The 26,998-nt window shown below is 35.2% G+C and overlaps 1 protein-coding gene across 12 annotated transcripts in view; it reads left to right on the top strand.

Moving 5' to 3' along the window:
- Positions 1-26,998, top strand: part of RBM41 (RNA binding motif protein 41) — a 58,437-nt gene that overhangs the window by 22,455 nt on the left and 8,984 nt on the right. For 6 of the 12 annotated variants that reach the window (XM_050777287.1, XM_050777289.1, XM_050777288.1 and 3 more), the window contains 2 exons: positions 2,077-2,169; positions 9,105-9,508. The exons of 2 other annotated variants lie outside the window; for them this stretch is intronic. In XM_050777287.1, the coding sequence (XP_050633244.1) occupies positions 2,077-2,169; positions 9,105-9,508 (497 nt within the window). The remainder of the gene's footprint in view (positions 1-2,076; positions 2,170-9,104; positions 9,509-26,998) is intronic. 4 more of the 12 variants (XM_050777294.1, XM_050777292.1, XM_050777291.1 and 1 more) reach the window with 1 other exon arrangement.

The following is a 26,998-nucleotide window of genomic DNA, read 5'->3' as shown; positions in this document are numbered from 1 at the left end:
CAAAATTCCCTAGGGCTCATTTGCAGTAAATGACTCCCACATATACCCCAAGCCTCTGTCTCTACAAATTTGCCTTTTCTAGATATTTCATAATGAATGGAATCTTACAATACGTGGTCTTTTGAATCTGACTTCTTTCAGGAACCATAAAGTTTTTGAGGTTCTCCATGTTGTGGCATGTACCAGCAATTGGTTCCTTTATATTGCTAGTTTTTTATTTTACAGCTTTATTAGTCCATTCTCACACTGCTCTAAAGAAATACCAGAGATTGGGTAATTTTTAAAGGAAAGAGGTTTAATTGACTCATAGTTCTGCATGGCTGAGGAGGCCTCAGGAAACTTACAATCATAGCAGAAGGGGAAGCAGACACCTTCTTCACAAGGTGGCAGGAGAGAGTGTGTGTGTGAAGGAGGAACTGTCAAATGTGTATAAAACCGCCAGATCTTGTGAGAATGAACTCACAGTCACAAGAACAGCGTGGGGGAAACCGCCCCTATGATCCAGTGACATCCCACTAAGTCCCTCCCTTGACATGTGGGGATTATGGGGATTATAATTCCAGATGAGATTTGAGTGGGGTCACAGAGCCAAACTATGTCAATAGATATACTACATTGTTTAATCTTTTCACCACTTGATGACATTTAGGTTGTTTCCACTTTTAGCTGTTATCAATAATGTTGCTGTGAACATTTGTGTGAACATGTTTTCATTTCTCTTGAATGCGTAGAATTTCTGTGTCCTATGGTAATTCTGTGTATAACTAATTTGAGGAATTGACTATTTCCTTATGTGGTTGTATCATTTTACTGTCTCATCAGCAATGTATGAGTTCTTATTTCTCTGCATCCTTGCCAATACTTGTTATTACCTGTCTTTTATTACAGCCATTTCAGTGTGTATACTGATAGCTCGTTGTAGTTTTATTTTGAATTTCTGTAATAACAAATGATCTTGAATACCTTTTCATCTGCTCATTAGCCATCAATATGTCTTTTTTGGTGAAATGTCTATTTAAGTCTTTTGCCCATTTTTTGATTGGGTTGTTTTCTGAGAATAAGAATTCTTTATTCTGAATACAAGTCCTTTATAAGGTGTATGATTTGCAAATGTTTTCTTCTAGTCTGTAGCTTGTCTTTATTTTCTTAACGGTGTCTTTTGAAGCACAGAAGTTTTTAATTTTAATGAAGTTCAATTCATTATTTTATGGCTTGTGCTTTTGGTATCATATCTAAGAAATCATTGCTGAACTGAAGGACAGAAAGATATTCTCCTATTTTTTTTCTGGAATACTTATAGTCTTAGATTTTACATCTAGATATGTTATACATTTGAGTTGATTTTTATGTGTAAAGGGTCCAAGTTCATATTTTTGTATATGGATGTCCAGTTGTTCCAGCACTATTTAAAGGCTGTTATTTTTCCCATTGTCTTGGCACCTTTGTGGAAAAATCAATTGACCATAAATGTAAGGGTTTATTTCTGGACACTCAGCTTGGTTCCATTGATCTATCTGCCTATCCTTATACTCTAAATCTTTTTACCGTACCTTTATAGTAAGTTTTGAAATTGGGTAGTATGACTCCTCCAACTTTGTTTCTCTTTTTTAAAATCACTCTTTCTATTCTAGGTGCTTTGTATTTCCATGTAAATTTTAGAAGCAGCTTACCAATATTTTAAGAAAAATAAGCCTGCTGGAATTTAATAAGGATTGAGTTGAATCTATAATTCAATTTGGAGAAAACTGATCTTTAATCATTAATCTTTTAATACAAGAACATAGAATGTCTCTTCCTTTGTTTAGTTCTTCTACAATTTCAGCATTGTTTTGTAGTTTTTAGTTACATTTATTTTATCAAACTTAATCTTATGCTTTCTTTATTGAATTTATTTATTATTTTTTAGAGACAGGGTCTTGTTCTGTAATCCAGTCTGTAGTACAGTGACACAATCATAACTCACTGCGGCCTCCAACTCCTGAGCTCAAAGGATCCTTTTGCCTCAGCCTCCTGAATATCTAGGACTACAGGCGCATGCCACCATGCTTGGCTAATTGTTTTTAAAATTTTTTTTAGAGATGGGGTCTCACTGTGTTGCCCAGGCTGGTCTCAAACTCCTGGCCTCAAATGACCCTCCCACATCATCCTCTCAAAGCACTGGGATTACAGGTATGAGCCACCACACCCAGCCTTTTGAATTTATTTCTAAGCATTTTAATGATTTTCATGTTCTTATGAATAGAATTGTTTTCACATTTCATTCAATTGTTGCATGCAATTATATAGAAGTCAAGTTGATTTTTCTTTTTCTTTTTTTTTTTTAGATGGAGTCTCGCTTTTCATCCAGGCTGGAGTGCAGTGGCACGTTCTCGGCTCACTGCAACCTCTGCCACCTAGGTTCAAGCGATTCTCCTGCCTCAGCCTCCTGAGTAGCTGGGATTACAGGCATGCGCCACCACGCCTGGCTAATTTTTGTATTTTTAGTAGAGATGGGATTTCACCATATTGGCCAGGCTGGTCTCAAACTCCTGACCTCAGGTGATCCTCTGTCTTCAGCCTCCCAAAGTGGTGGGATTACAGGCGTGAGCCACTATGCCTGGCCTAAAGTTGATTTTTCTATATTAATTTGTATCCTGTGACTAAACTCTTTTATTCTAATAGTTCTATTATAGTATCTTAGAGTTTTCTACACAGACAATCCTATTTCTTGTGAATAAAGATACTTCTTTCTTTCCAATTTGGAGATTTATTTATTTTTATTTATTTTTTATTTTTTGCCTCCTTATACTGTCTGGAACCTTCAGTACAATGTTGAATGGAAGTGATCAGAGCTAACATCCTTGCCTTGTTCCCAGTCTTAGGGGAAAAGTATTCAGTTTTTAACCGTTAAGTATGATCTTAGCTCTGGGTTTTCTGCACATGTTCTTTGGCAGTGTATTACTTTCCTATGAAAAGAAAGGGAATTAGTGTGTAACTAATTACCATATATTTAGTGGCTTAAACACTATAAATTTCTGCCGTTATAGTTCTACAGGTCAGAAATCTTAAGATGTCAACAGGACTGCATTTCTTCTAGAGGCTCTGGTTGAGCCTTGTCCAGATTTTAGAGCTTACCTGCATTCCTTGGCTCTTGACCCCTTCCTCACATTACCCTCTACGTCCATCATCACATCTCCCATTCTGTCTCTGACCTTCTTGCTTCCTTCTGATAAGGACCCTTATGATTACATTGGCCCCACCTGCATAATCCAGAATCATCTTCCTGTCTCAAACTTAACATGATCACATCTGCAAATTCTCCTCTGCAGTATAATTTAACATTTTCACAGATTCCAGGGATTAGGATGTGGACATCTTTGTGGGGCCATTATTCTGCCTACTACAAGCAGGTTGAAGATGCTCCCTTCTAGTGTCAGTTAATTGAGCTTTTAAAAAATTGTAAATGGGTATTGGATTTTGTTTAATGCTTTTTCTGCACCTACTGTGATGATCATGTGATTTAAGATTTAATCTGTTGATTTTTAGATGTTACACCAATCTTTCTGAGATAAATCCCACTTACATGTGTGTGATTCTTTTATATGTTGCTGGATAAGGCTTGCTAGTATTTTATTAGGTATTTTTGCATCTATATTCATGAGGAATATTGGTCTGTGGTTTTCTTATCTTTGTTTTGTTATCAGTGTAATACTGACATCACAGAATGAATTGGAAAGTATTTCCTCCTCTTCCCTTTTCTGAAGTGCTTCTGCGGGATTGGTATTATTTCTTTAAGTATTTGATAGAATTTACCAATGAAGCCATTTGGACCTGGGTTTTTTCTTTGTGGGTTGTTTGTTGAGTACTAATTCACCCTCTGGTTATTCATTTTTTCTTTGAGACTGCTTTAGTAATTTGTATCTTTCTATGAATTTGTCCATTTATCTAGGTTTCCTAATTTGTTGGCCTAAAGTTATTTATAATATTCCTAAATAATTGTTTTTCATTCCCTAAAGTTAGTAGTGATGCTTCCTCTTTAATTATTGATTTTAGTCATTTTTGTCTTCTCTCTTACTTCCTTGTTCAGCCTAGGTAAAGGTTTGTCATTTGTTAAACTTTTCAAAGAACCAGCTTTTGGTTTTGTTGATTTTTCTTTATTTTTCCACTTTCTATTGCATTGATTTATTTCTTAATCTTTATTGTTTTATTCCTTCTGCTTGCTTTGTGTTTAGTTGACTCTTTTTCTAGTTTCCTAACTTGGAAGCTCAGGTTTTAAATTTGAAACCATTCTTCTTTTTCAATACAGGCATTTAAAGCTATAAGTGTCTGTCATATGGATGCAGCATTGTTTTAGCTGCATCCATAAATTTTGATATGTCGTGTTTTCATTTTCATTGAGGTCAAAATATTTTTAAATTTCCTTTATGAGTTCTTTGACCCATGGGTTATTTAGAAGTTTGTTGTTCAATTTCCAGATATTTGTGTTTTCCCCTATTTCTTACAGTAGTGGATCACTAATGTATGTCCGTTGTGGTTACAGAACATACTTTATATGATTTCAGTCTTTTTTAGTTTTTTGAGACATACTCCTACCTTCAGACCTCACTCTAATATCAGTATGATAGATGCCCTTGCTTTCTTCAGGTCTTCACTCAAATAGCACCTTCTCAATGTGACCTATCCAGACCAACATTAAAAATTACAACCACCCCATAGCTCTTCTAATCTTATCTTGTATTTTTTTCTTTTTTATAGCACTCCTACCTTCTAACATGCCATGTAATTCACTTAGCTCTACAAAGGGAGGAATCCTTATTTATTGATGCATCCCTAATTATTTTTTAGTGTATTAATCAGTTCGTCCACTTGGACATATGTAGCTGAAATTTGTTGACTTTCTTTGGATAATAGTACTTCATCATATAAACATATCAGAATTTTATAATTAATTCTTCTTAGATGAACATTTGTATTTTTGCTAACTCTGGGCAGTTATAAATAGCAATGATCTGAAAATTCTTATTATCGTGTCCTGGTGCATATATGCCTACATTTTTCTAAGGTATATACGTGGGAGTAGAATTGATGGGTTGTATGTTGAGCATATCTTCGACATTAGTAAATGATGTCATGTTGATTTGCACTGTGTGTACACATTCCCACCATATGTGAGGGTTCCAGTTGCACTACGACTTCACTGACATGTAGTGTTGGCATTCTTTTTAATTTTTGCCAATATGTTTGTTTTCTATTAGTATCTTGTTCCTTTCCTAATTTGCATTTCCCTGAATTCTAATGTGAATGAGCACGTTTGTATATATTTATTTTATTATTGTTTTTTAATTTAGAGACAGGGTATCACCATGTTGCCCAGGCTGGTCTCAAACTCCTGGGCTCAAGGAACTTTCCTGCTGCCTCAGCCTCCCAAGTGCTGGGATTACAGGCATCGGCCACCACGCCTGGCCCACATATATTTATTAGCTATGTGTGTTTCCTCTTTTGTAAGGCATCTCTTCAGTATTTTGCCCATTTTCCTAATGGTTGTTCATCTTTTTCTTACTGATTTGTAGAAGTTATTCATGTATTTTAGATTTAAGTTCTCTGATAATTCTGTGTGTAGCAAATATCTTTTCCTATCCTGTGGGGTTTTTTTTTTTTTTTTTTTTTTTTTTTTTTTTTTTTTTTGGTCCATCTCTTTATGACATTTTGATGAACAGAAGTTCTTGATTTTAATGTAGTTGAATTTATCAATCTTTTCCTTAATGGATAGTGCTTTTTGTGCCTTAGGAAATACTTACATAACTACTCCTATGCCTTGCTGGTGGAAATATAGAATAGTATAACTCCTACAGAGTGAAATTTAACAATACATAGAAAAATTACATACACATTTACTCTTTGTCTCAACAGTTTCACTTCAGGGAATCTATTTCAAACATATACTTGAAAAATACCAAATCCTGTATGCACAAAGCTGTTTGTCAGGACATTATTCCTAACAGTATGAGACTGGATATAAGACCAACGTGTGTCAGGAGGGGAATAGTTAAATAAACTATGGTACATCCACACAATGGAGTATTGTGCAGCTATAAGAAGGAATGAGAAGAGCTCTACACATTAATATGGAACTATCTCCAGGATATATTGTTAAGTGCACAAATGTAAATTGTAGAACCAGTGCTTATAGTAAGTTACTTTTTATGTAGGAGAGAGGTATAACTAATGAATTATATGTATGTGTGTACATGCCTATTTGCTTATATTTTCAAAGAAGCAGCAATGGGACCATAAGCCAAAACCTAATAAAAAATTGTTATTTATGGGGAAGGAAGAGAATGGGATAAAGGGAACAGAGATGGAAGTGAGACTTCTGTGAAAGTGCTTTATAACAGTTTCACTTTAGATCCATATAAATATTTTGCATCATTTAAAAGTTTAATCAAAAAGGTAAAAATCCCTAAAATTCAAAAACAACCTGAAGCAAATGAGCCTGATGATAAATAAAGTTAGTAGCATAACCACACAATTGGAAAACAAAAGAAAACAATTACTTATAGTGACTTTAAAACATTTGTATATTTCCAATGGTACCCATATTCTAAGGGCACAAGTAACTGCAAAGAAACATAAAACTATATTCAGCAGTTTTATTGGTGATAGTATTGTTATTGACATTTTAAAATTCTGTAAGTATATTGTAGGAAGAAGCTAATGAATAATTTTGCTAATATTATTTTAAGCAGATGAGAGGAGATAAAACTCTAAAATAAAGGAGTTTAAGTAAAAATTTTGTTATCTTAAATTTGAGTTGGAAATACTAATATAAACTCATGGTTTACTTTTCTCTTAAAAAATGTTCCTTTTGCTCAACAGACTAACACAGGAACAGAAAACCAAATACCGCATGTTCTCACTCATAAGTGGGAGTTGAACAGTGAGAACACATGGACATAGGCAGGGGAACATCACACACTGGGGTCTGTCGGGGGGATGGGGGAAAGGGGAGGGAGAGCATTAGGACAAAAAATACCTAATGCATGCAGGGCTTAAAGCCTAGATAATGGGTTGATAGGTGCAACAAACCACCATGGCACATGTATACCTATGTAACACACCTGCATGTTCAGCACATGTATCCCAGAACTTAAAGTAAAATTTAAAAAAATAATAAAATAAAACCGTTCTAGTGGATCATTAAAAAAAAAAAAGTCCTAGCTTTTGTCCACTGAAAAGGCCTGGAAACAACAACTTGGAAGTTGCTTCTGCACACACCAGCAACACACTTTGGTTTCTAAATACCACTTCCTACTAAAAGGAACCAAGGATCTTTACAAATATATTCCAGGTTTGAGTTAGGAGGTATGCAAGATGAGCTTAGGATATTTGGCTGTGCTAGAAAGCCGGGAAGCAATACAGGAGCCGATTTGAAGGGGCTCCCACTGGTCCTAAGTGGGATAATTTGGCCACTAAAAAGAATAATGACTATGTTTCATTGACACAAATAAAGTATATGAAAATACACGATTTCATTATTATACTAAAAATAACCATTCTTCACCACTGGATATTTCTTTTTTTTTTCTTTTTTGAGACAGAGTCTCACTCTGTCACGCAGGCTGGAGTGCAATGGAGCGATCTTGGCTCACTGCAACCCCTGCTTCCCTGGTTCAAGCAATTCTGCCTCAGCCTCCCAAGTAACTGGGACTACAGGCGCCCGCCACCATGCCCAGCTAATTTTTGTATTTTTAGTAGAGATGGGGTTTCACCATGTTGGCCAGGCTGGTCTCAAACTCCTGACCTTGTGATCCGCCTGCCTTGGCCTCCCAAAGTGCTGGGATTACAGGCATGAGCCACCACGCCTGGCGTCCATTAGACATTTCTAAGGTGTCAACTCTTACTCTCATAATTGGTAAATAATGGCAAAGAATCAAGCATTTATCCTGCCATTCCCATATGATCTACATTTAGGGAAACCACATAGTTGATGACGGTAAGTTCATTATAGAATTACAGATAATAAGCATAAAAGAAATAATAGAATTAGGAAAGCCACGATTTGCAACTCTTAATAAATTAATAAACTAGGTAATGGTCATCAGTGGATGTAAAAAACCCATTAGGTGGAAGGTGAATGGGAAAATTTAATAATGGAGGGATGAGACTAATATCATCTACCACCACAATCCACTGATCAATTTCAGTATCACTAAAAATGGGACCACCAAACATTATGTGCCTTATGACATGATACAATAGGAAGTACATATCTATCTATAAAGGATTCTTTCCTAAAAATATTGAACCTGAACCTAATCAAACCTTTAGATCAGCACTGTCCAATGCAACTTTCTGAAATGATGTAATAGTTTTTATCTGTTCTGTCCAATATGGTATCCACTAGCCACATGTGACTATCAAACACTTTAAATTTGTTAAGTTCAGTTGAGGAACTGATATTTAAAAATTAATGTAAATAGACACATGTGACTAGTGGCTACTGTATTAGGTAGCATAGTTATAGATTATCTGCCAAGAAATAGAAGGGATTAAGGAACAAGTTAAACAGCACCATCAGAAAATGATTAGTCAAATTCATTTGTTCATAGAACAAATGTAGTTTATTTAATCAATGGATGAGTGAGAAAATGAAATAGAGAGGTGGGAGAGATGAGACACTGTTTTAGAATAAAAGAATCTTAAGAGATATAACAGCCAAAGGCTATTTTAGATTTTGAATTGAATAAACAAGTATAAAAAAATTCTTTGACGGAATCAGGACAATTTGAACATAACATTGGTATTAGATGACACTAAGGAATTATTAATTTTGTGAAGTGTAGTGCTATGTTGCTTATTTTTTTTAAATGTCCTTATCAATTAGAGGTACATATATTTGCATGACCCTAGGTGCCTCACTTGCCTCACCATAGTTCTGGCCTATAGTTTTGCTTGAAATATACTGTAATAAGATAACTATTTACCATTGTCATTTGTCACAGGTTGTAAAGACCTGCCCCAGCAGTGTTTCTTTATCTGAGGTCCAGGATTTAATTTTTATTAATTTGTCAAAAGTTGTATTGGTAGGCTTTGTAGAACTTCCCTATCTCTTTGTCTTGATCCAGATGAACCCCAAAAGAAGAACAAAGGTGATCCCATGAACAACCTGGAAAGTTTTTACCAAGAGATGATAATGAAAAAACGTCTTGAAGAGTTCCAACTTATGAGAGGTGAACCCTTTGCTTCCCACTCACTGGTCTCAGCTACATCAGTGGGTGATAGAGTCACAGCTGAGAGCCCATCATTACTCCAGGACAAGGGAAAACAGGCAGCACAGGGTAAAGGCCCCAGTCTCCATGTGGCAAATGTTATTGATTTTTCACCTGAGCAGTGTTGGACTGGGCCTAAGAAGCTGACGCAGCCAATAGAATTTGTCCCAGAAGATGAAATCCAGAGAAATCGTTTGTCAGAGGAAGAGATCCGAAAAATTCCTATGTTTTCTTCATATAATCCAGGGGAACCAAACAAGGTATAGGCCAAACCAAGTAAAACAACCTGGGTTGATTTCACTTTTATTTACCTCTACCTAAAGTAATACTTTTAAATTAGCTTTGATTATACCAAAGAATCATGATATAGGCACAGTGATTGTGTTTGTCCTTGACCTTGACTGTTCATTCTCTGCATACTATATAAGTAGCATATTTCCTATAAGGTTCTTGGTACTTTGCTAAGGTCCTGAATTACCCTTAGCGTTTTAAAGAAATGTTGATAAGACTCTAGTCCATACCCATTAGAAGCCCCGAACTGAAGGAAAAGTAACCTCCAATTTCCTACAATGTAATAATAAAATAGTGTTCATAGGACCACCATAGCTGGTAGCCATGGTGCCTCTGGAATTAGCCAATAATTGACTGCCTGGTTGTGAGTAGGGTATATGCTACCACATGAGTCTTCTCTTCAGAATGCTCTACCTGGCTTTCATATGACATATGACTTAAATTGCTGTTGGCAAAGCAGCAAAGTGAAAAAGGTCCTATAAGCTTTAAGAAATTGTCCAACAAGTCTGGGCGTGGTGGCTCATGCCTGTAATCCAAGCACTTTGGGAGGCTGAGGCAGGCGGATCACAAGGTCAGGAGTTCGAGACCAGCCTGACCAACATGGTGAAACCCCATCTCTACTAAAAATACAAAAATTAGCCGGGCGTGGTGGTGCGTGCCTGTAATCCCACCTACTCAGGAGGCTGAGGCAAGAGAATTGCCTGAACCTGGGAGGCGGAGATTGCAGTGAGCCAAGATCATGCCACTGCACTCCAGCCTGGACAACAAACCGAGACCCCATCTCAAAAAAAAAAAAAAGAAAAAAGAAATTGTCCAATGCATAACTAAATAACGTTGTAAATAATTCTTATTTTATTGATCAAATCATTATTTCACATTCATGTTATATGTTACATCTGGAATGGAAAACTCTTCGTTACTGTGTTACCCAAAGAGACAACACAAGCCCCTGGAGCATATAGTTTGTTGTGTCTAATTTAAAAAACAAAACCAAAAATATAATGTTAGTTTTTGACTGTCTCTGAATTAAAAAAAAAAATCATTCTAGATGAGGGATATTAAAACAGTTTATTTGACTGACTGAATTTCTAATAGTTCAGGGGTATTTATGCTATTAGTTCAAGAATAGCTTGGTTTTTATTTACTTTTTGTTATGAAATATTAATATACCAAAAGTGATATAGAATAATATAGCAAATACCTGTGTAGCCAGCCAACTTTTGTTAATCATTGTCAAGTCCTAATATTTTCTGTATTTGCTTAATTAAAAAAAATAAAGCATTATAGATATTCCTGAAGACTTCCACATATTCCTCACCAATCCCATTCTCCTTTATCCTTTCCAGATGTAACCACTATCCTGAATTTGCTATTTATAATTCCTATGCCCATTTTTATATTTTTACTACATAGCCATATATTCACAAATAACATACGGTTTTATATGTTTTAAAAGTATATAAATGACATACTCTATCATTCTACAACCTTTTTGACTCGATATGCATAATGCTTTTGAAATTTATTTCTAAAGATACAAGGAACTATGTAGTATTCCATTGTAGAAATAGACCATCATTTATTATATTTATCCATTTTCCTGAAGATTTGTTCTTTCTGTTATTTTGCTGTTACAGTTAATTCTGCAACAAGTATTATTGTACATCTCTTGTTGTGCATATGCCAGACTTTTTCTAGGACAGTGTTTTTCAAACTTAGGTTACAATTAGTAGGTTACAACCAATGGGGTTTTGTTAATGAAATGGAATAGAATAGAAAATATCAAAAAGTGTTCCATACAGTATGTTAGGGTAATTACTGTTTCTTAAAGCTTTTATTTTATATGTGTTTGTGTATATGTGAGATAATGTGTGTGGGACCACAATGAAGAATGCAGTTCTTCCTGTAGATCTCAATCAAAAGTGTTGGGAAGGTGTCATTCTATTACAGTGTCTCGAATGTTAGTGTGCATCAGAATTGCTTGGAGGGCTTATTAAAGCATAGATTGCTAGACTCCACCCCCAGAATTTTTGACTCAGTAGATCTGGAGTGGGGCCTGAGAATTTGCATTTCCAACAAGTTCCCAAGAGATTCTGATCCTGCTGGTCTGAGAGTAACAATTTAAGAATCATCGTTCTAGGTTATATACCTGGGAGTGGAATTGCTGTGATATATAGGGTGTGTATATCTCAATTTCTAATGGAACAAGGTTTCAGAGATCCTCTTCACATTCTTGCCAAAACTTTGGAGCATTAGACTATTTTGCCAGCCTTATCAGCTTGAAAAGATATCTCACTGTTTTAATTTGCATGTTTCTGATTTCCAGTGAGGTTAAGCATGTATTCTTAACATTTATTAGCCTTTCAGGAACTTTCTGTGAGTTACCTGTTACATTCCTTTGCTGAATATTTAATCATTTGTTTTTTCATATTTATAGGGATTATTTCAAAATTCTGCATATGAATCCTTTCTGTTGTTTAGCAAATATCTTCGCCCACTGGATGACTTACCTTTTAAATTTGTTCCTGATGTCTTTTGTTGAGCAAAAGTTTTTCATTGTAATGTTATCAGATTATCAGTATTTTATTCAATGGTTTGTGCTTTTTGAATCATTTTAAGGAGATCCTTCCCTACAGATCAATAAGAAAAATACAAACAACGCAATAAAAATGAAAGTGTTTATAAAAGCAGATATAACAGGCAATTCACAGAGGCAAAAACACCAGTGGCCAATAAACTTAAGAAATCTTATTAGTAATCAAGAAAATGCAAAATAAATCTATACTATGATATATACATTTAGTACTTAGAATGCTGGCATATATTTAAAGGCCTGACAATGCCAAGTATTGGTGAGCAGAGGAAACAATAAGAAATCTGTAATCTCAGCACTTTGGGAGGCCGAGGCCAATGGATCACCTGAGGTCAGGAGTTTGAGACCAGCCTGGCCAATGTGGCGAAACCCATCTTTACTAAAAATGCTAAAAATTAGCTGAGTTTGATGGCACACACTTGTAATCGCAGCTGCTCAGGAGGCTGAGGCATGAGAATCTCTTGAACCCAGGAGGCGGAAGTTGCGGTGACCCAAGATCATGCCACTGCACTCCAGCACTCTAGCCTGGGTGACAGAGCGAGACTCTGTCTCAAAAAAAAAAAAAAAAAAGAAAAAGAAAGAAACAATAAGAACTCTAATATACCTCCAGGGGAATATAAATGAATACAGCCACTTCCAAGAACATCATGGCAATATCTAGTAAAATTGAAGATGTTCATACACTGTAAGTCAGCAGTCTCATTCTTCATTATCTATCCTGGAGAAACTCTTAGACATGCACATTAGGAGATGTTATAATGATGCTTGTTGTAGCATTGTTCATCAGCGGGAGTATAGATAAAACATAGTATGTTTATAAAATGGAATACTACACAGTAGAGAAAATGAATGAAATAGAATTATAGGTATCAATTTGGATGAAACTCACAAACATAATTTTGAATAAAAATAGCTAGTTGCAAATTTCTAGTTTCAGCTTCAACATGTGAAGTCCTTGGAAGTCGTCACTCCTGTCTTACGATAAGAAAAACAGATGAACAAACTAAAAATCAATAACTAATAACTTTTCTTAGACCCAGCAGAAAATTTAAGTCACAGGGTAAACTGTAATCCTGAAATCTGAAGAAACAGGCAGTTACAGAAAATCACATCCCAGATTTGCTTATCAGGAGCAAAAGGCACTGGAGCCATAAACTGGTAGAAACACTTAGGTGGTAATTTTGACAAATTGCTGGAGTCAGAGTGTAGACTAGTGTGGGAATGACAAAACTCTTGGGGGCCCACAGTCTTAGAGGTTTCGTTTGCTTCCAGGAACCCCACAAGGTTCAAGGTAAAGAGCTAAGAAAAAATAACTGTTTCTGGCATGGAGAGAGGAAACATTATCATTATCCAGAACTTTCTGCTTAGCAAAGGGCCACCCAGCAAGGAAAACAACTTTACCAAAGCCTTATCCAACTCCAGGCTCTTCTAGCTTTCCTGTCTCATCTAAGAGAGAAAAAAAGCTGTTAAATGCTTGTGAAGGTTACAGGCTGGAGACACAGGCACACTAAAAGATTGAGACTTCATCATAGGATTAGAGAATGTCTCCCCTTCCGCACCTTGCTACTACATCAACAGGGCTTCAGTATAATAACCGTGGATTATAGCTGAAAGACCTGCAAGGATCAGACTCTATTTAAAGAGGTGTTTTTGTTTTGTTTTGTTTTGTTTTGTTTGTAAATCTAAAGGAAACAAGGGAGACAAAAAGACACTAGAAGAAACAGAAACTTCTGACACCTACAGCTACAGCAAACATTAAGCACAGCCCAACTCCTGGCCAGATTAACATAAAACCTCATACTAATGGCCTCTTTGGATCAGTTCCTATTACTTGATAGATCATGTCCAGTTTTCAACAAAAGAAATTATAACGTATGCTAAGAAAAAAAAAAAACACAGTCTGAAAAGACAAAACAAGCTTGAGAACCAAATTCAGATATGACACAGGTTTTGGAATTATCAGATGTGGAATTTAAAATAACCATGATTAATATACTAAGTAGGCCATGAATAAAAGTAGATAACATGCAAGACCAGACGGCTAATGTAAACAGAGAGAAATTTTAAGAAAGAATCAAAAGGAGATGCTAGAAATAAAAAACACTGTAACAAATGAAGAATGCCTTTGATAGGCTCATCAGTAAGTTGGAAACAGCCAAGGAAGGAATCAGTAAGGTTGAAGACATGGCAATAAAAACTTCTCATGCTGAAATACAAAGAAAAAAAAGACTGAAAAAAAAGGAACAGAATATCCAAGAACTATGGGACAATTTCAGAGTATAACATACATGTTACTGGAATACCAAAAGGAGAAGAGAAAAAGGAGAAGAAATATTTGAAGTAGTAATGGCTGAGAATTTTCCAAAATTAATAGCAGATAAAAAACTACAGATCTGGGAAGCTCCAAGAACACCAAGCAGGATAAATACCAAAACTACACCTAAGCATATCATGTTCAAACTACAGAAAGACATTTTAAACTACAGAAAAGATTTTAAAACCAGTCAGAGAAGATAAACACTTTACCTATATAAAAACAAAGATAAGAATTACATTTCTCATCAGCAACTGTGCAAGCAAGAGAGTACAGTGAAATATTTGTGTCAAAAGTAAAAAGAAAACACCCACCTCGAATTATTTATCCAGCAAAAAAAAAAATATATATATCCTTCAAAAGTGAAGGAAAAATAATAAAGACTCTCAGACAAACAAAACTGAGGGAATTTTTCATCAGTAAATCCCACCTTGTAGGAAAAAAAAATGCTTTTGAAAAAGGTTCTCCAGAGATAAGCAAAATTATATAGGTCAGAAACTCAGATCTGCATAAAGAAAGAGCATAGGAGAATATATTAAGGTAAAATAAAATCTTTTATTTTCTTATTTTAAAACAATCCAGAATAAAACTTTTCAAAGTAATAATAGGAATGTGTTGGATAATTATAGTATACAGATAAGTGAAATGAGTAACAGTGATATCAGGGATAGGTTGCAAGAATTAGTGTATATATAAATACAAATTTGTCTTTGTTATAAGGTATTTGCACTATCCATGAAGTGGTATAGTTTTATTTGAGAGTGGACTTAGATCAGTTGTAAATGTATATTGCAAACTCTAAGGCAATTACCAAAAAACAATTATATAAAGAAGTACAATTGATATGGCTAAGAGAAGGGTGAAAATGGAAGCATATAAAATAATACTCATTTTTTACAATCTTTTTTCAGAAAACAAAAGCAGAGGGAACACTTCTTAACTCATGAGACCAGCCTTAGCTTAGTACCAAAACCAGATAAAGACATTACGATGAAAAAAAAAACTACAGACAGTATCCCTCATGTGTATAAAAGCAAAAATCCTTTATGTTAGGAAAATCAAAACATTTGATTGAAATATTGATTGAGAAATCAAAATGTTAGGTAATCAAATTCAATAATGTATAAAAATAATTGCATACTATAATCAAATATGATTTATTCCAGATATCCACCATAGGTTCAACATTTGAAATTCAATTAATCCGCCACATCAGTAGACTAAAGAAGAAAAATCATGTGGTCACTTCAATTGATGTAGAAAAACATTTGAAATATCTGAACATCGATTCATGATAAAAACTCTCAGCAAATTAGGAATAGAGTATAACATCCTCAACTTGATAAAAAATAACTACAACACCCTACAGCTAACATCATACTTAATAGAAACTGGATGCTTTCCCCTTTGATCAGAAAAAAGGCAAAAATGTCCCCTTTCTCCACTTCTTTTTGACACCGTACTAGAAGTACCAGCTACAGCAGTAAAACAAGTGAAGGAAATTAAAAGAATACAGATTGGGAAGGAAAAACTAAAACTCTCTTTGTTCACAAGTAACATATATGTCTGTGTAGAGAATCCCAAAGAATCAGCCAAAAAACAAACAACTCTTGGAACTAGTAGATTAGTATAGCTTGGAGGTTACAAGGTTTGTTCACAGAAGTCAGTTGCTTTCCTCTATACCAGAAATGAACAACTGGAATTTGAAATTAAAAACAACACTGTTTACAATAGCACCAAAAAAGAATGAAATACTTAGGTATAAATTTAACAAAGTATGTACAGGTTCTATATGCACAAAAGTGTAAAACTGATGAAAAATTAAGATATAAACACAGAGACATTTTGTGTTCTTGGATTGAAAGACTTTATATTGTTAAGATATTAGTTCTTTCTCAAATTGATTTGTAGATTCCACACAATCCCAACGAAATCCCAGCATGTTATTTTGTGTATATTTAGGAACTGATTCTAAGTTTATATGAGAAGACAAAAGACCCAGAACATGTAACACACCCCTGAAAAAGAAGAAGAAATTTGGAAGACTGACACTACCCAACTTCAAGAGTTACTGTAATCAAGTAGCGTGGCGTGGTGTTGATGGGGGAAAAAAAGACACACAGATCAATGGAGCAGAATGGAGACCCAAGGATTAGACCCACATAAATATAGTAAATTAATATTTGACAAGGGATCAAGGACAGTTTAGTGGAGAAAGAATAGTCTTTTCAACAAATGGTGCTAGAACAACTGAATATCCACATGTAAAAAAAAAAAATGAATCTAGATACAAACCTTACATCTTTCATAAAAATTAACTTGAAATAGTCATAGACCTAAATATAAAACACAATACTATAAAACTTCTAGAAGAAAAAGATTAAAAGCTAAGTGACCTTGTGTTTGATAATGTATTTATCAGACATATCACCAAAAGTACAATTTATGGAACAATTGATAAGTCAGACTTTATTAAAATTATAAACTTCTGCTATATGAAAAACACTTTTAAGAGACTCAAAAGACAAGCCACAGACTAGAAAAATATTTGCAAAACTCACATCTAATAAAAAACTTGTATCCAAAATACACAAAGAATTCCCAAAATTCAACAGTATTAAAACAACTCAATTTAAAAAATGGGTAAAAATAAGAACAAACTCCTCACCACAGAAGATATATACATAGCAAATAAGTATGCAAAAAGAAGCTCATCATTATTTATCATCAGAGAACTGAAAAATAAGAAATGCCGCTAAACACCTACTAGAATGGCTAAAGTCCACAATAAAACTGACAATACCAAATTCTGTTCAGGATGCAGAGCAACAGGAACTTTTTAAAAAAATTATAGATGTAGAAGATACAAGTGCAGTTTTGTTTTGTTTTGTGTTTTGAGGCAGAGTCTCTCTCTCTCTCTCTCTCTCTCTCTCTCTCTCTCTCTCTCTCTCTCTCTCTTTCCCAGACTGGAGTGCAGTGGTGCAATCTCAGCTCACTGCAACCTCCACCTCCTGGGTTCAAGCAATTCTCCTGCTTCAGCTTCCCAAGTAGCTGGGACTACAGGTGCGAGCCACCACGCCCAGCAAATTTTGTATTTTTAGTAGAGATGAGGTTTCACTGTATTGGCCAGGCTGGTCTCGAACTCCTGACCTCAAGTGATTTGCCCGCCTCGGCCTCCCATAGTGCTGGGATTACAGGCATGAGCTACTGTGCCCAGCTGCAGTGTTTTGTTTGTTTGTTTGTTTGTTTTTTATGGGTATATTTCATAGTCATGAAGTCTGGGACTTTTATTCATTGCTGGTGGGAATACAACCTCTTTGGAAGACAGGTTGGCCACCTCTTACAAAGCTGAACATTATTTTACCACACAGTCCAACTACTGCATTCCTACTTATTTACCCAGTTGATTTGAAAAGCCTGTGTTCGACAAAAACTGCCATGTGAATGTTCATGGTAGCTTTATTCATAATTGCCAAAAACCGGAAGCAGTCAAGATGTCCTCCAATAGGTTAATGGATACATTCACCTGTGGCAGATCTATACAATGGAATATAATTCAGCAATAAAAAGAAATTCACGGTCCAGCCACAAAAAGACATAGAGGAACTTTAGATTAATATGAATATTAATCTTAATAGCTGAAAGAAGCTAGTATGGAAAGACTGCATATTGTATGATTACATTATATGACATTCTGGAAGAGGGAAAGCTAGACAGTAAGGTAATAAATGGCTGCCAAGGGTTTGAGGGGAATGGAGAAGGGAGGAATAGATGAAACACAGGGAATCTTTAGGGCAGTAAAACTATTCTGTATAATACTGTAGTTGTAGAGGCAAGACATGCATTTGTCAAAACCCATTAAACTACATAGCACAGAGAGTTACACCTAATGTATACAAATGTTAAAAACTCGTTTAGGAGGTTGAGGGACCCTAGGAAAGGATGCAGACAGCAAGAAGAGAGTCAAACTGTATTACAAACATGTAAAACAACCTCGTTGAAGGGATAGGGGAAAAGACGCTGAACTAAGCATCTTTGGAAATACGTGGAGTCTGAAAGACTAAAAGCAAATGGAACTTCACATAAGCACGGTATCCTTGTTGATAAGGTTATGTCCCTGGGTACTGGTTACTTAGGGAGTAATAATTCTGATACTGTTATACATGCATAATGGAATGGAGCAATTAAGTAAATGGATGGCAGATGATGGGAGCCAGGTTTCTCACTGTTGCAATCTACAGATAAGTAAAGGGAGGATGCCGAAATGATCCATGTGATAATGGTTTACAGTTGGAGACATCAGGATGAACTCATGTTTAACTTAATATAGATATAAGTGGTTACATATAGAAATATTTATATGTGTTTATATATACATGGATTAGTATAAATACATATTTTTTGTTCTGTGAGCTGAAAGGACACAAATGAAAGGACACACCAGTATCAATGAGCTTGCACGGCATCCTTATCTTGGTTTCTAATACCATTCTCTAATAAAATGAACCAAGGCTCCTTAGAGAAATGACTGCTTCTAATACTGGGGCAGGAAATATACAAGATGAGCCTTGTGCATCTTGTAGTGCCAGAAAGTAAGGAAGTGCTAAAAAGAACAACAGTATAAAATCGTTATTTTATTGTTCTTTGACATGATGATTTTATGTTGTTTTTTGACATTAGGGGTATTTGAAAGGAATACAGGAGCCAAATGAAAGAGCTTCCAATGACTAAAGCCAGAACAATTTGTGCAACAAACTAAAATAAAATAAATCATTATCTTAAAATCATTATTTTATTGTTCTTTGACGTGATTTTATGTTGTTTTTTGACATTGGTATTGCAAAGGAATACAGGAGCCAAATGAAAGAGCTTCCAATGACTAAAGCTGGAACAATTTGTGCAATAAACTAAAATAATGTTGGATAATACAGTGTATAGAATAAACATCCATGAGTCCAGGTGATGTAAATGATTGATTGAGTAAACAAATATATAGAGGAAAAGAAATATATACCTCCCATGAAAAAGAATTTCATGCAATTTGTGTAGATACTCTACCTCAAGGAGGGAGAGCATAACTCCCCATTGCTTAGTTTTGAGCTGCTCATAATGACTTCTTTCCAAAAGAGTACAGGAAGGGAAAGCAGGAAAAAAGAGTAACTTTGCAAGAAGAAACCTGACAAACACTACCTAAGCCAGGTGATTAAGGCCAATATCAATAGTTGTTAATCATATTGATGAATCATATTGATTGTATGTATGTTTAACATTATGTGATCAAAACTGTACTTCTCCTGTGTGGTTTTCTTCCCAATAATCCATAACCCCGGTCTAAATGTAATGTAACCTAGATCCTGGAACAGAAAAAGAACATTAGGTTGAAACTAAGGAAATCTAAACTATGGACTTTAGTTAATAATAAGATGTCAATACTGGGTCATTAATTGTAACAATTAATGAACATATTAATGTAAGATATTAATAACAGGGAAAATCATGGGGTAGATGGGAGTTCTCTGTATTCTCAGTTTTTCTATAAATCCAAAACTGTTCTAAACTTAAAATCCATTTTTAAAGTTTTTAAAAATGTAGCTGTAGAAGAATGCATATTGTTTATATAAAGGACTATATTATATAAAGGTGAAAACATGTAAAATAATACCATGTATTGCATAGGGATACCAGGAAGAGCTTTATGTTCTATTATCACTTGGAGGCTCTGTTTTTCTTTTTCACAGCTTTATCTTGTTTTTGAACCTAGCTGTATCTGTGTGCGTATGTGTGTGTGGGTGTGTGGGTGTGTGTGTGTTATGTATGTTGTGGATACATTCATACATACATACAAGTCTGCACTTATGTGTGTATGTATGCAGAGGGGATGCATCCCAGCAAGAACTGACAGAGCCACCTCAACCAGAAGTCCTCTTTATTTTTTAAAACATGTTCATATTGGCCAGGTGTGGTGGCTCACGCCTGTAATCCCAGCACTTTGGGAGCCCGAGGCAGGCGGATCACCTGAGGTCAGGAATTCGAGACCAGCCTGGCTAACATGGTGAAACCCCATTTCTACTAAAAATACAAAAAATTGGCTGAGTGTGGTGGCGCACACCTGTTATCCCAGCTACTGGGGATAACAGGAGGCAGGAGAATCGCTTGAACCTGGGAGGCGGAGGTTGCAGTGAGCCGAGATCACACCATTGCACTCCAGCTTGGGCAACAAGAGTGAAACTCCGTCTAAAAAAAAAAAATTCATATCAAAGGGAACAGTCTTAGTATGGGTCTTTCCTAATGGATGAGAAACTTGAAGTTTGTTTTCACATACCCCTTTCTACGGTTATTTAATTTGGTATTTTCATGGTTAGTATTTGAGAGCATAGGCAAGTCAGTTATTCTATGCCCTTGCCTTTAAGATACGAACATACATAAATGCTAAATATGTTAATATCCAGGTTTTAAAGATTTTGAGACTTAAAGATTCTACTGCTTGTTAACAATATTTAATATATTTATTTATACCTTTCAGTACTTAAGTCATTTAAGAGAGGTATATTTGCTTGCTCTGCTTTTGCTGCTTCTGTCTGAATTCTTCCATAATTCCTATAAGCTATAAAGGATATAACTAATGCTACGTAATGTATGAGGTTTTTTTTCCTCCTCCATTTTTTTAAAATTGTGTTTTAAAAACACAAGATCTATCCTCTTAACAAATTTTTAAGTGTGCAATACAATGTTGTCAACAATCAGCACAATGTTGTACAGCAAACCTGTAGAACTTTTTTATCTTGCATGACTGAAACTTTATACCTATTGAACAGCAACTCCCCATTTCCTCCTTCCCCCAGCCCTGGTGACTACCATTCTGCTTTCTATTTTACTACTTTAGATACTTCAGTAAGTACAATCATACAATATTTGTCCTGTGAGTGGCTTATTTCACTTAGCCTATAGTCCTCGAGTTTCATTCGTGGTATAGCATAATGACATATAGGACTTCCTACTTTTTTAAGGCTAAATAATATTCCATTGTATTTATTTTGTTTATTTATTTGAGACAGAGTCTGGCACTGTGGCCTGAACTGGAGTATAGTGGCCCGATCTCAGTTCACTGCAACCTCTACCTCCCAGGTTCAAGTAATTCTGTCACAGCCTCCCATGTAGCTGGGATTACAGGCGCTCGCCACTGCACCCAACTAATTTTTTGCATTTTTAATAGAGATGGGGTTTCACTGTGTTGGCCAGGCTGGTCTCAAACTCCTGGCTGCTCTCAAAGGCTCATGATCTGGCCGCCTCAGCCTCCCAAAATGCTGGGATTATAAGCGTGAGCCACCACACCGAGCCCCCATTGTATTTATATGCCACATTTTCTTTATTCATCAGTCAATGGACATTTAGGTTTTTCCAACTGTTGACTATTGTGAATATTGCTTGGGTGAACATAGGAATGCATATATCTCTTTGAGATACAAATTTCAGCTCTTTTGGATGAATACCCAGAAATGGAATTGTTGGATTGTATGATAGTTCTAATTGTAATTTTTGGAGGAATTCCCATGCTGTTCTTCATAGCAGCTGTACCACTTTACATTCCCACCAATAGTGCACAAGGGTTCCAACTTCATATCCTTGCCAACATTTGTAATTTTCTGTTTTTTTTTTTTTTTTTCATAATGGCCATCCTAACAGGTATGTGGTATCTCACTGTGTTTTTCATTTGCATTTGTCTGTTGATTAGTAATATTGAGCATCTTTTCATATACCTGTTGACTATTTGTATCTCTTCTTTGGAGAAATGTCTATTTAAGTCCTTTGCCCATGTTTTAATCAGGTTGTTTTCTTGCCATCAAGTTGTAGAGTTCCATATATATTTTAGATATTAAATATGGTTTGCAAGTATTTTCTGTTACTCCATAGGTTGCCTTTTCACTCTATTGTTTCCTTTGCTGTGCAGGGCTTTTTAGTTTGATGTAGTCCCACTTATCTATGTCTGCTTTGTTGCATGTGGTTTTGGTGTCATATCAAAGAAATCATTGCCAAGACTAATGTGAAGAAGCTTTTCCTCTATGTTTTCTTCTAGGAGTTTTACAGTCTCAGGTCGTATATTTACAACTTTAATCCATTTTGAATTGACTATTGTGTATGGCATAAGATAAGGGTCCAATTTCATTAGTTAGCATGTTGCTGTCTTGTCTTCTCATTTTGTTAAACAGACTATCTCAATCTCATATTGTTTTCTTGGCACACTTGTAGAAGATCAATTAACTGTAGCTTCATGGGTTTATTTCTAGGCTCTCAGATTGGTTCCATTGACCTATGTGTCCAGTTTTATGCCAGTACCATACTGTTTTGATTACTGTAGCTTTGTAATATGTTGTGAAATAAGAAAGTGGCCTCTAGCTTTGTTCTTTCCTAAGATTGTTGTGGCTATTTGGTATCATCTGTGGTTCTGTATGAATTTGGGGATTGTTGTTTCTATTTCTGTAAAAAATGCCATTGGGACTTCGATAGAGATTGCATTAAATCTGTCAACTGCTTTGGATAGTTTGGATATATTAATATTAAGTTCTCTAATCCATGAACACAGGATACCTTTTCATTTATTTGTGTCTTCTTTAATTTCTTTCAGCAACATTTGTAGTTTTCAGTGTACAAGTCTTTCACCACCTTGGTTAAGTTCTTTCTTCAGTATTGTATTCTTTTCAATACCATTGTAAATGGGATATCTTTCTTAATTTCCTCTTCATATGGTTCATTGATAGTGTATAGAAACCACAACTGAATTTTTCTATGTTGATTTTTTATTCTGCACCTTTACTGAATTTGTTAATTCGTTCTAACTTTTTTGGTTAATTTTTTTCTTTATTATTTCCATTAATATAGTCATAATTCCATGCCAATAATAAAATGGTATAATTAAAACAGAAAAGTGATGTTCTCAAGAGGTCTTCCATTGAAGCTATTTGAACTATGGGCCAAATAAACATGGTACCACCATTCACCAGGTGGCAGCTTGTCTCAGCTGCAAAGTACCCAAGGGAGAAAAATTAATGTCTTGATTGCTACACTTGTGAACCTTGATTTATTATTTTATTTATTTTCTTTTTAAAGTTTTTAAATTGACATATAATAATTGTACATATTTATGGGGTACATAGTGATGTTTCGATACATATAATATATAGTGAACAGATCAGGTTAATTAGCTTATCTACCACCTTAAGCATTTATCATTTCTTCACATTGGGAACATTCAATATCCTTCTTCTAGCTATTCGATACTATATAATATATTATTGTTAACTATAACCATTCTACAGTGGTATAGAACACTAGCACTTGTTCCTGTTATCAAACTGTAATTTTACATCTTTTACAAGTCTCTCCCTATCCTTTCCTTCCTCCTACCCTTCACAGCCTCTAGTATACTCTGTTCTAGTTTTTACTTCTATGAAATCAATTCTTTTTAGCTCCCACGTATAAGTGAAAACCTGCAGTGTTTAACTTTCTGTGCCTGGCTTATTTCACTAAACATAATGTTCTCTAGTTCCGTCCATGTTGCTCTGAATAACAGAATTTCATTATTTTTATGGCTAAATAGTTTTCCACGGTGTATATATACCGCATTGTTGGGCACCCAGGTTAATTTCATATCTTGGCTGTTGTGAAAAGTGCTGCAATGAATATGAGAATGCTGTTGTCTTTTCAATATACTGATTTCCTTTCCTTTGGATAAATTCTCAGTAGTGGGATTGCTAGATCGTATAGTAGTTCTATTTGTAGTTTGTTGGGGAACCTCCATACTGTTTCCCATAGTAGTTGTAAAAGTTTACAGTCCCACCAACAGTCTATAAGAATTTACTTTTCTCCACATCCTCACCAGCATTTGTTAACTTTTGTCTTTCCAGTAGTAGCCATCCTAACTGGAATGAGATGATGCCTCATTGTGGTTTTGATTTGCATTTTCCTGATGATTAGTGATGTTGAGTATTTTTTCATATATTTGTTGGCAATTTGTATGTCTTCTTTGGAGAAATAGCTGTTTAGATCATTTGCCCATTTTTAAATCAGGTTGTTTGTTTTGATGCTGTTAAGATGTTGAGTCCCTTGTATAGTCTGGATATTAATCCCCTGTTGGGTGAGTAGTTTGCTAATATTTTCTTGCATTCCGTAGGTTGCCTTTTCACTCTGTTGTTTCCTTTGTTTTGCAGAAGATTTTAGTTTAATATAATCCCATTTGTTTATTTTTGCTTTTGAGGTCTTATTCATAAAATCTTTTCCCAGACCAGTGTCCTGAAATGTTTCCCCTATGTTTTTTCCTAGTAGTTTTATAGTTTCAGGTCTTACGTTTAGGTCTTTGATCTATTTTGAGTTGATTTTTGTATAGGGTAAGAGTTAGGGGTCTGGTTTCATTCTTCATGCATATAGGTATCCAGTTTTCTCAGCACCATTTATCGATGAGACTGTCTTTCTCCGACTGATGTTCTTGGTGCCTTTATTAAAATATTAGTTGGCTGTAGATACGTGGGTCAATTTCTGAGTTACCTATTCTGTTCCATGGTTATATGTGTCTCTTTTTATGCCAGTACCATGCTGTTTTGGTTACTACAGTTTTGTAGTACATTTTGAAGTCTGGTAGTGCAGTTCCTCCCGCTTTGTTATTTTTGTTCAGGATTGCTGTGGCTTCAGAGTCTTTTGTGGTTTCATACAAATTTTAAGATTTTTTTTCTTTTTCTATAAAGTGTGTAATTGGTATTTTGATAGGGATTGCATTAAATCTGTAGGTTGCTTTGGATAGTATGGTCATTTTAACAATGTTCTTTCAATCCATGAACATGGAATGTCTTTCTGTTTGTGTCCTCTTCACTTTTCTTTCATCAGTATTTTGTAGTTTTTCTTGTAGAGGACTTTTACCTCCTTGGTTGAATTCATTTCTAGGCATTTTATTTTGCTTTTCGTAGCTATTGTAAATGAGATTGCCTTCTTGATTTCTTTTTCAGCTAGTTTGCTGTTCATATATAGAAACGCTACTGAGTTTTGTTTGTTGATTTTGTATCCTGCAACTGTATGGAATTTGTATATCTGTTCTAAGGGCTTTTTGGTAGACTCTTTTAGGTTATTTTTAGGTTTTTCTGTATATAAGATCATGTTGTCTGCAAACAGGGACAATTTCACTTCCTTCTTTTCACTTTGGATGCCTTTTATGTCTTTCCTTTGTCTAATTGCTCTAGCTAAGACTTTCACTACTGTGTTGAATAAGAGTGGTGAGAGTGAGCATTGTTGTCTTTTGCCAGTTCTTAGAGGAAAAACTTTCAGCTTTTCCCTATTCTACTGATGTCTAATTTTTTTTTGTTGTTGAATCTTTAGTGTTTTCTACATGGATGATCATTTCACTGTGAACAGAGATAATTTTACTTCTTTCTTTCTGATTTGGATGCATTTTGTTTCTGTTTCTTGCCTATTTGCTCTGTCTAGAACTTCCAGTACTATGTTGAATAGAAGTGGTGAGAGTAGGTATCCATGCCTTGTTCCTGATCTTAGAGGAAAAGCTTTCAGTTTTTAAATACTGAATATTATGTTAGCTGTGGACTTTACATATATGGCCTTTATTATGTTGAGGTAAATTCCTTCTATTAGTAGTTGAGTGTCTTCATCATGAAACAGTGTTGAATTTTGTCAAATGCTTTGTCTGCATCTATTGAGATCGTGTAATTTTTATATTTTGTTCTGTTAATGTGTTGAATTACATTGATCAATTTTTGTGTGTTGAATCATCCTTGCATCCCAGGGATAAATCCCCCTTGGTCATTGTGTATGATCTTTTTAATGTGCTGTTGAATTTGGTTTGGTAATATTTTGTTGAGGATTTTTACATCTGTTTATTAAGGATATTGGTCTGTATTTTTCTTATAATGTTTTTGTCTAGGTTGGTCTCAGGGTAATCCTGGCCTTATAGAATAGGCATATAGTTTATAGTTGGATTTTGTTTATCCATTCAGGTACTCTGTCTTTTGGGGAGTTTATTAATATTTAATGTAATTATTGCTAGCAAAGGACTTACTATTGCCATTTGTTAATTGTTTTCTGTCTCTCTTGTACCTCTTTTGTCTCTCCCTCTCAGCTGTCTTCCTTTATGGTTCATTGGGGTTTTTTTTGTAGTGATATACTTTTATATCTTTCCCATTTTCCTCTGTATGTCTTTTATAGGTATAGGTCATGGTAAAACAATTTGTTTTAAGCTGATAACATCTTAAGTTCAATCACATATAAGAGCTCATTTTTGTTCTCTTGAATTGTTTTTTTGGTTTTTTTTGTTGTTGTTGTTGTTGTTTTTTGAGACAGGGTCTCACTCTGTTGCCCAGGCTGGAGTGTGGTGGTGTGGTGTGATCGTAGTTCACTACAGCCTCAAACTCCTGAGCTCCAGTAATCCTCCTGCCTCAGCCTCCCAAATAGCTGGGACTTGTAAAATTGGCCAGGTGTGGTGGTGCATGCTGTTTGCTCACAAGTAGCACATGCCACTCTGTCTCTTTTGTAAAGACAGTGTCTCACTGTGTTGCC

Source organism: Macaca thibetana, chromosome X (assembly GCF_024542745.1).
Source record: "Macaca thibetana thibetana isolate TM-01 chromosome X, ASM2454274v1, whole genome shotgun sequence".
Lineage (NCBI taxonomy): Eukaryota > Metazoa > Chordata > Mammalia > Primates > Cercopithecidae > Macaca > Macaca thibetana.
This window is presented reverse-complemented; position numbering and strand designations above follow the sequence as displayed.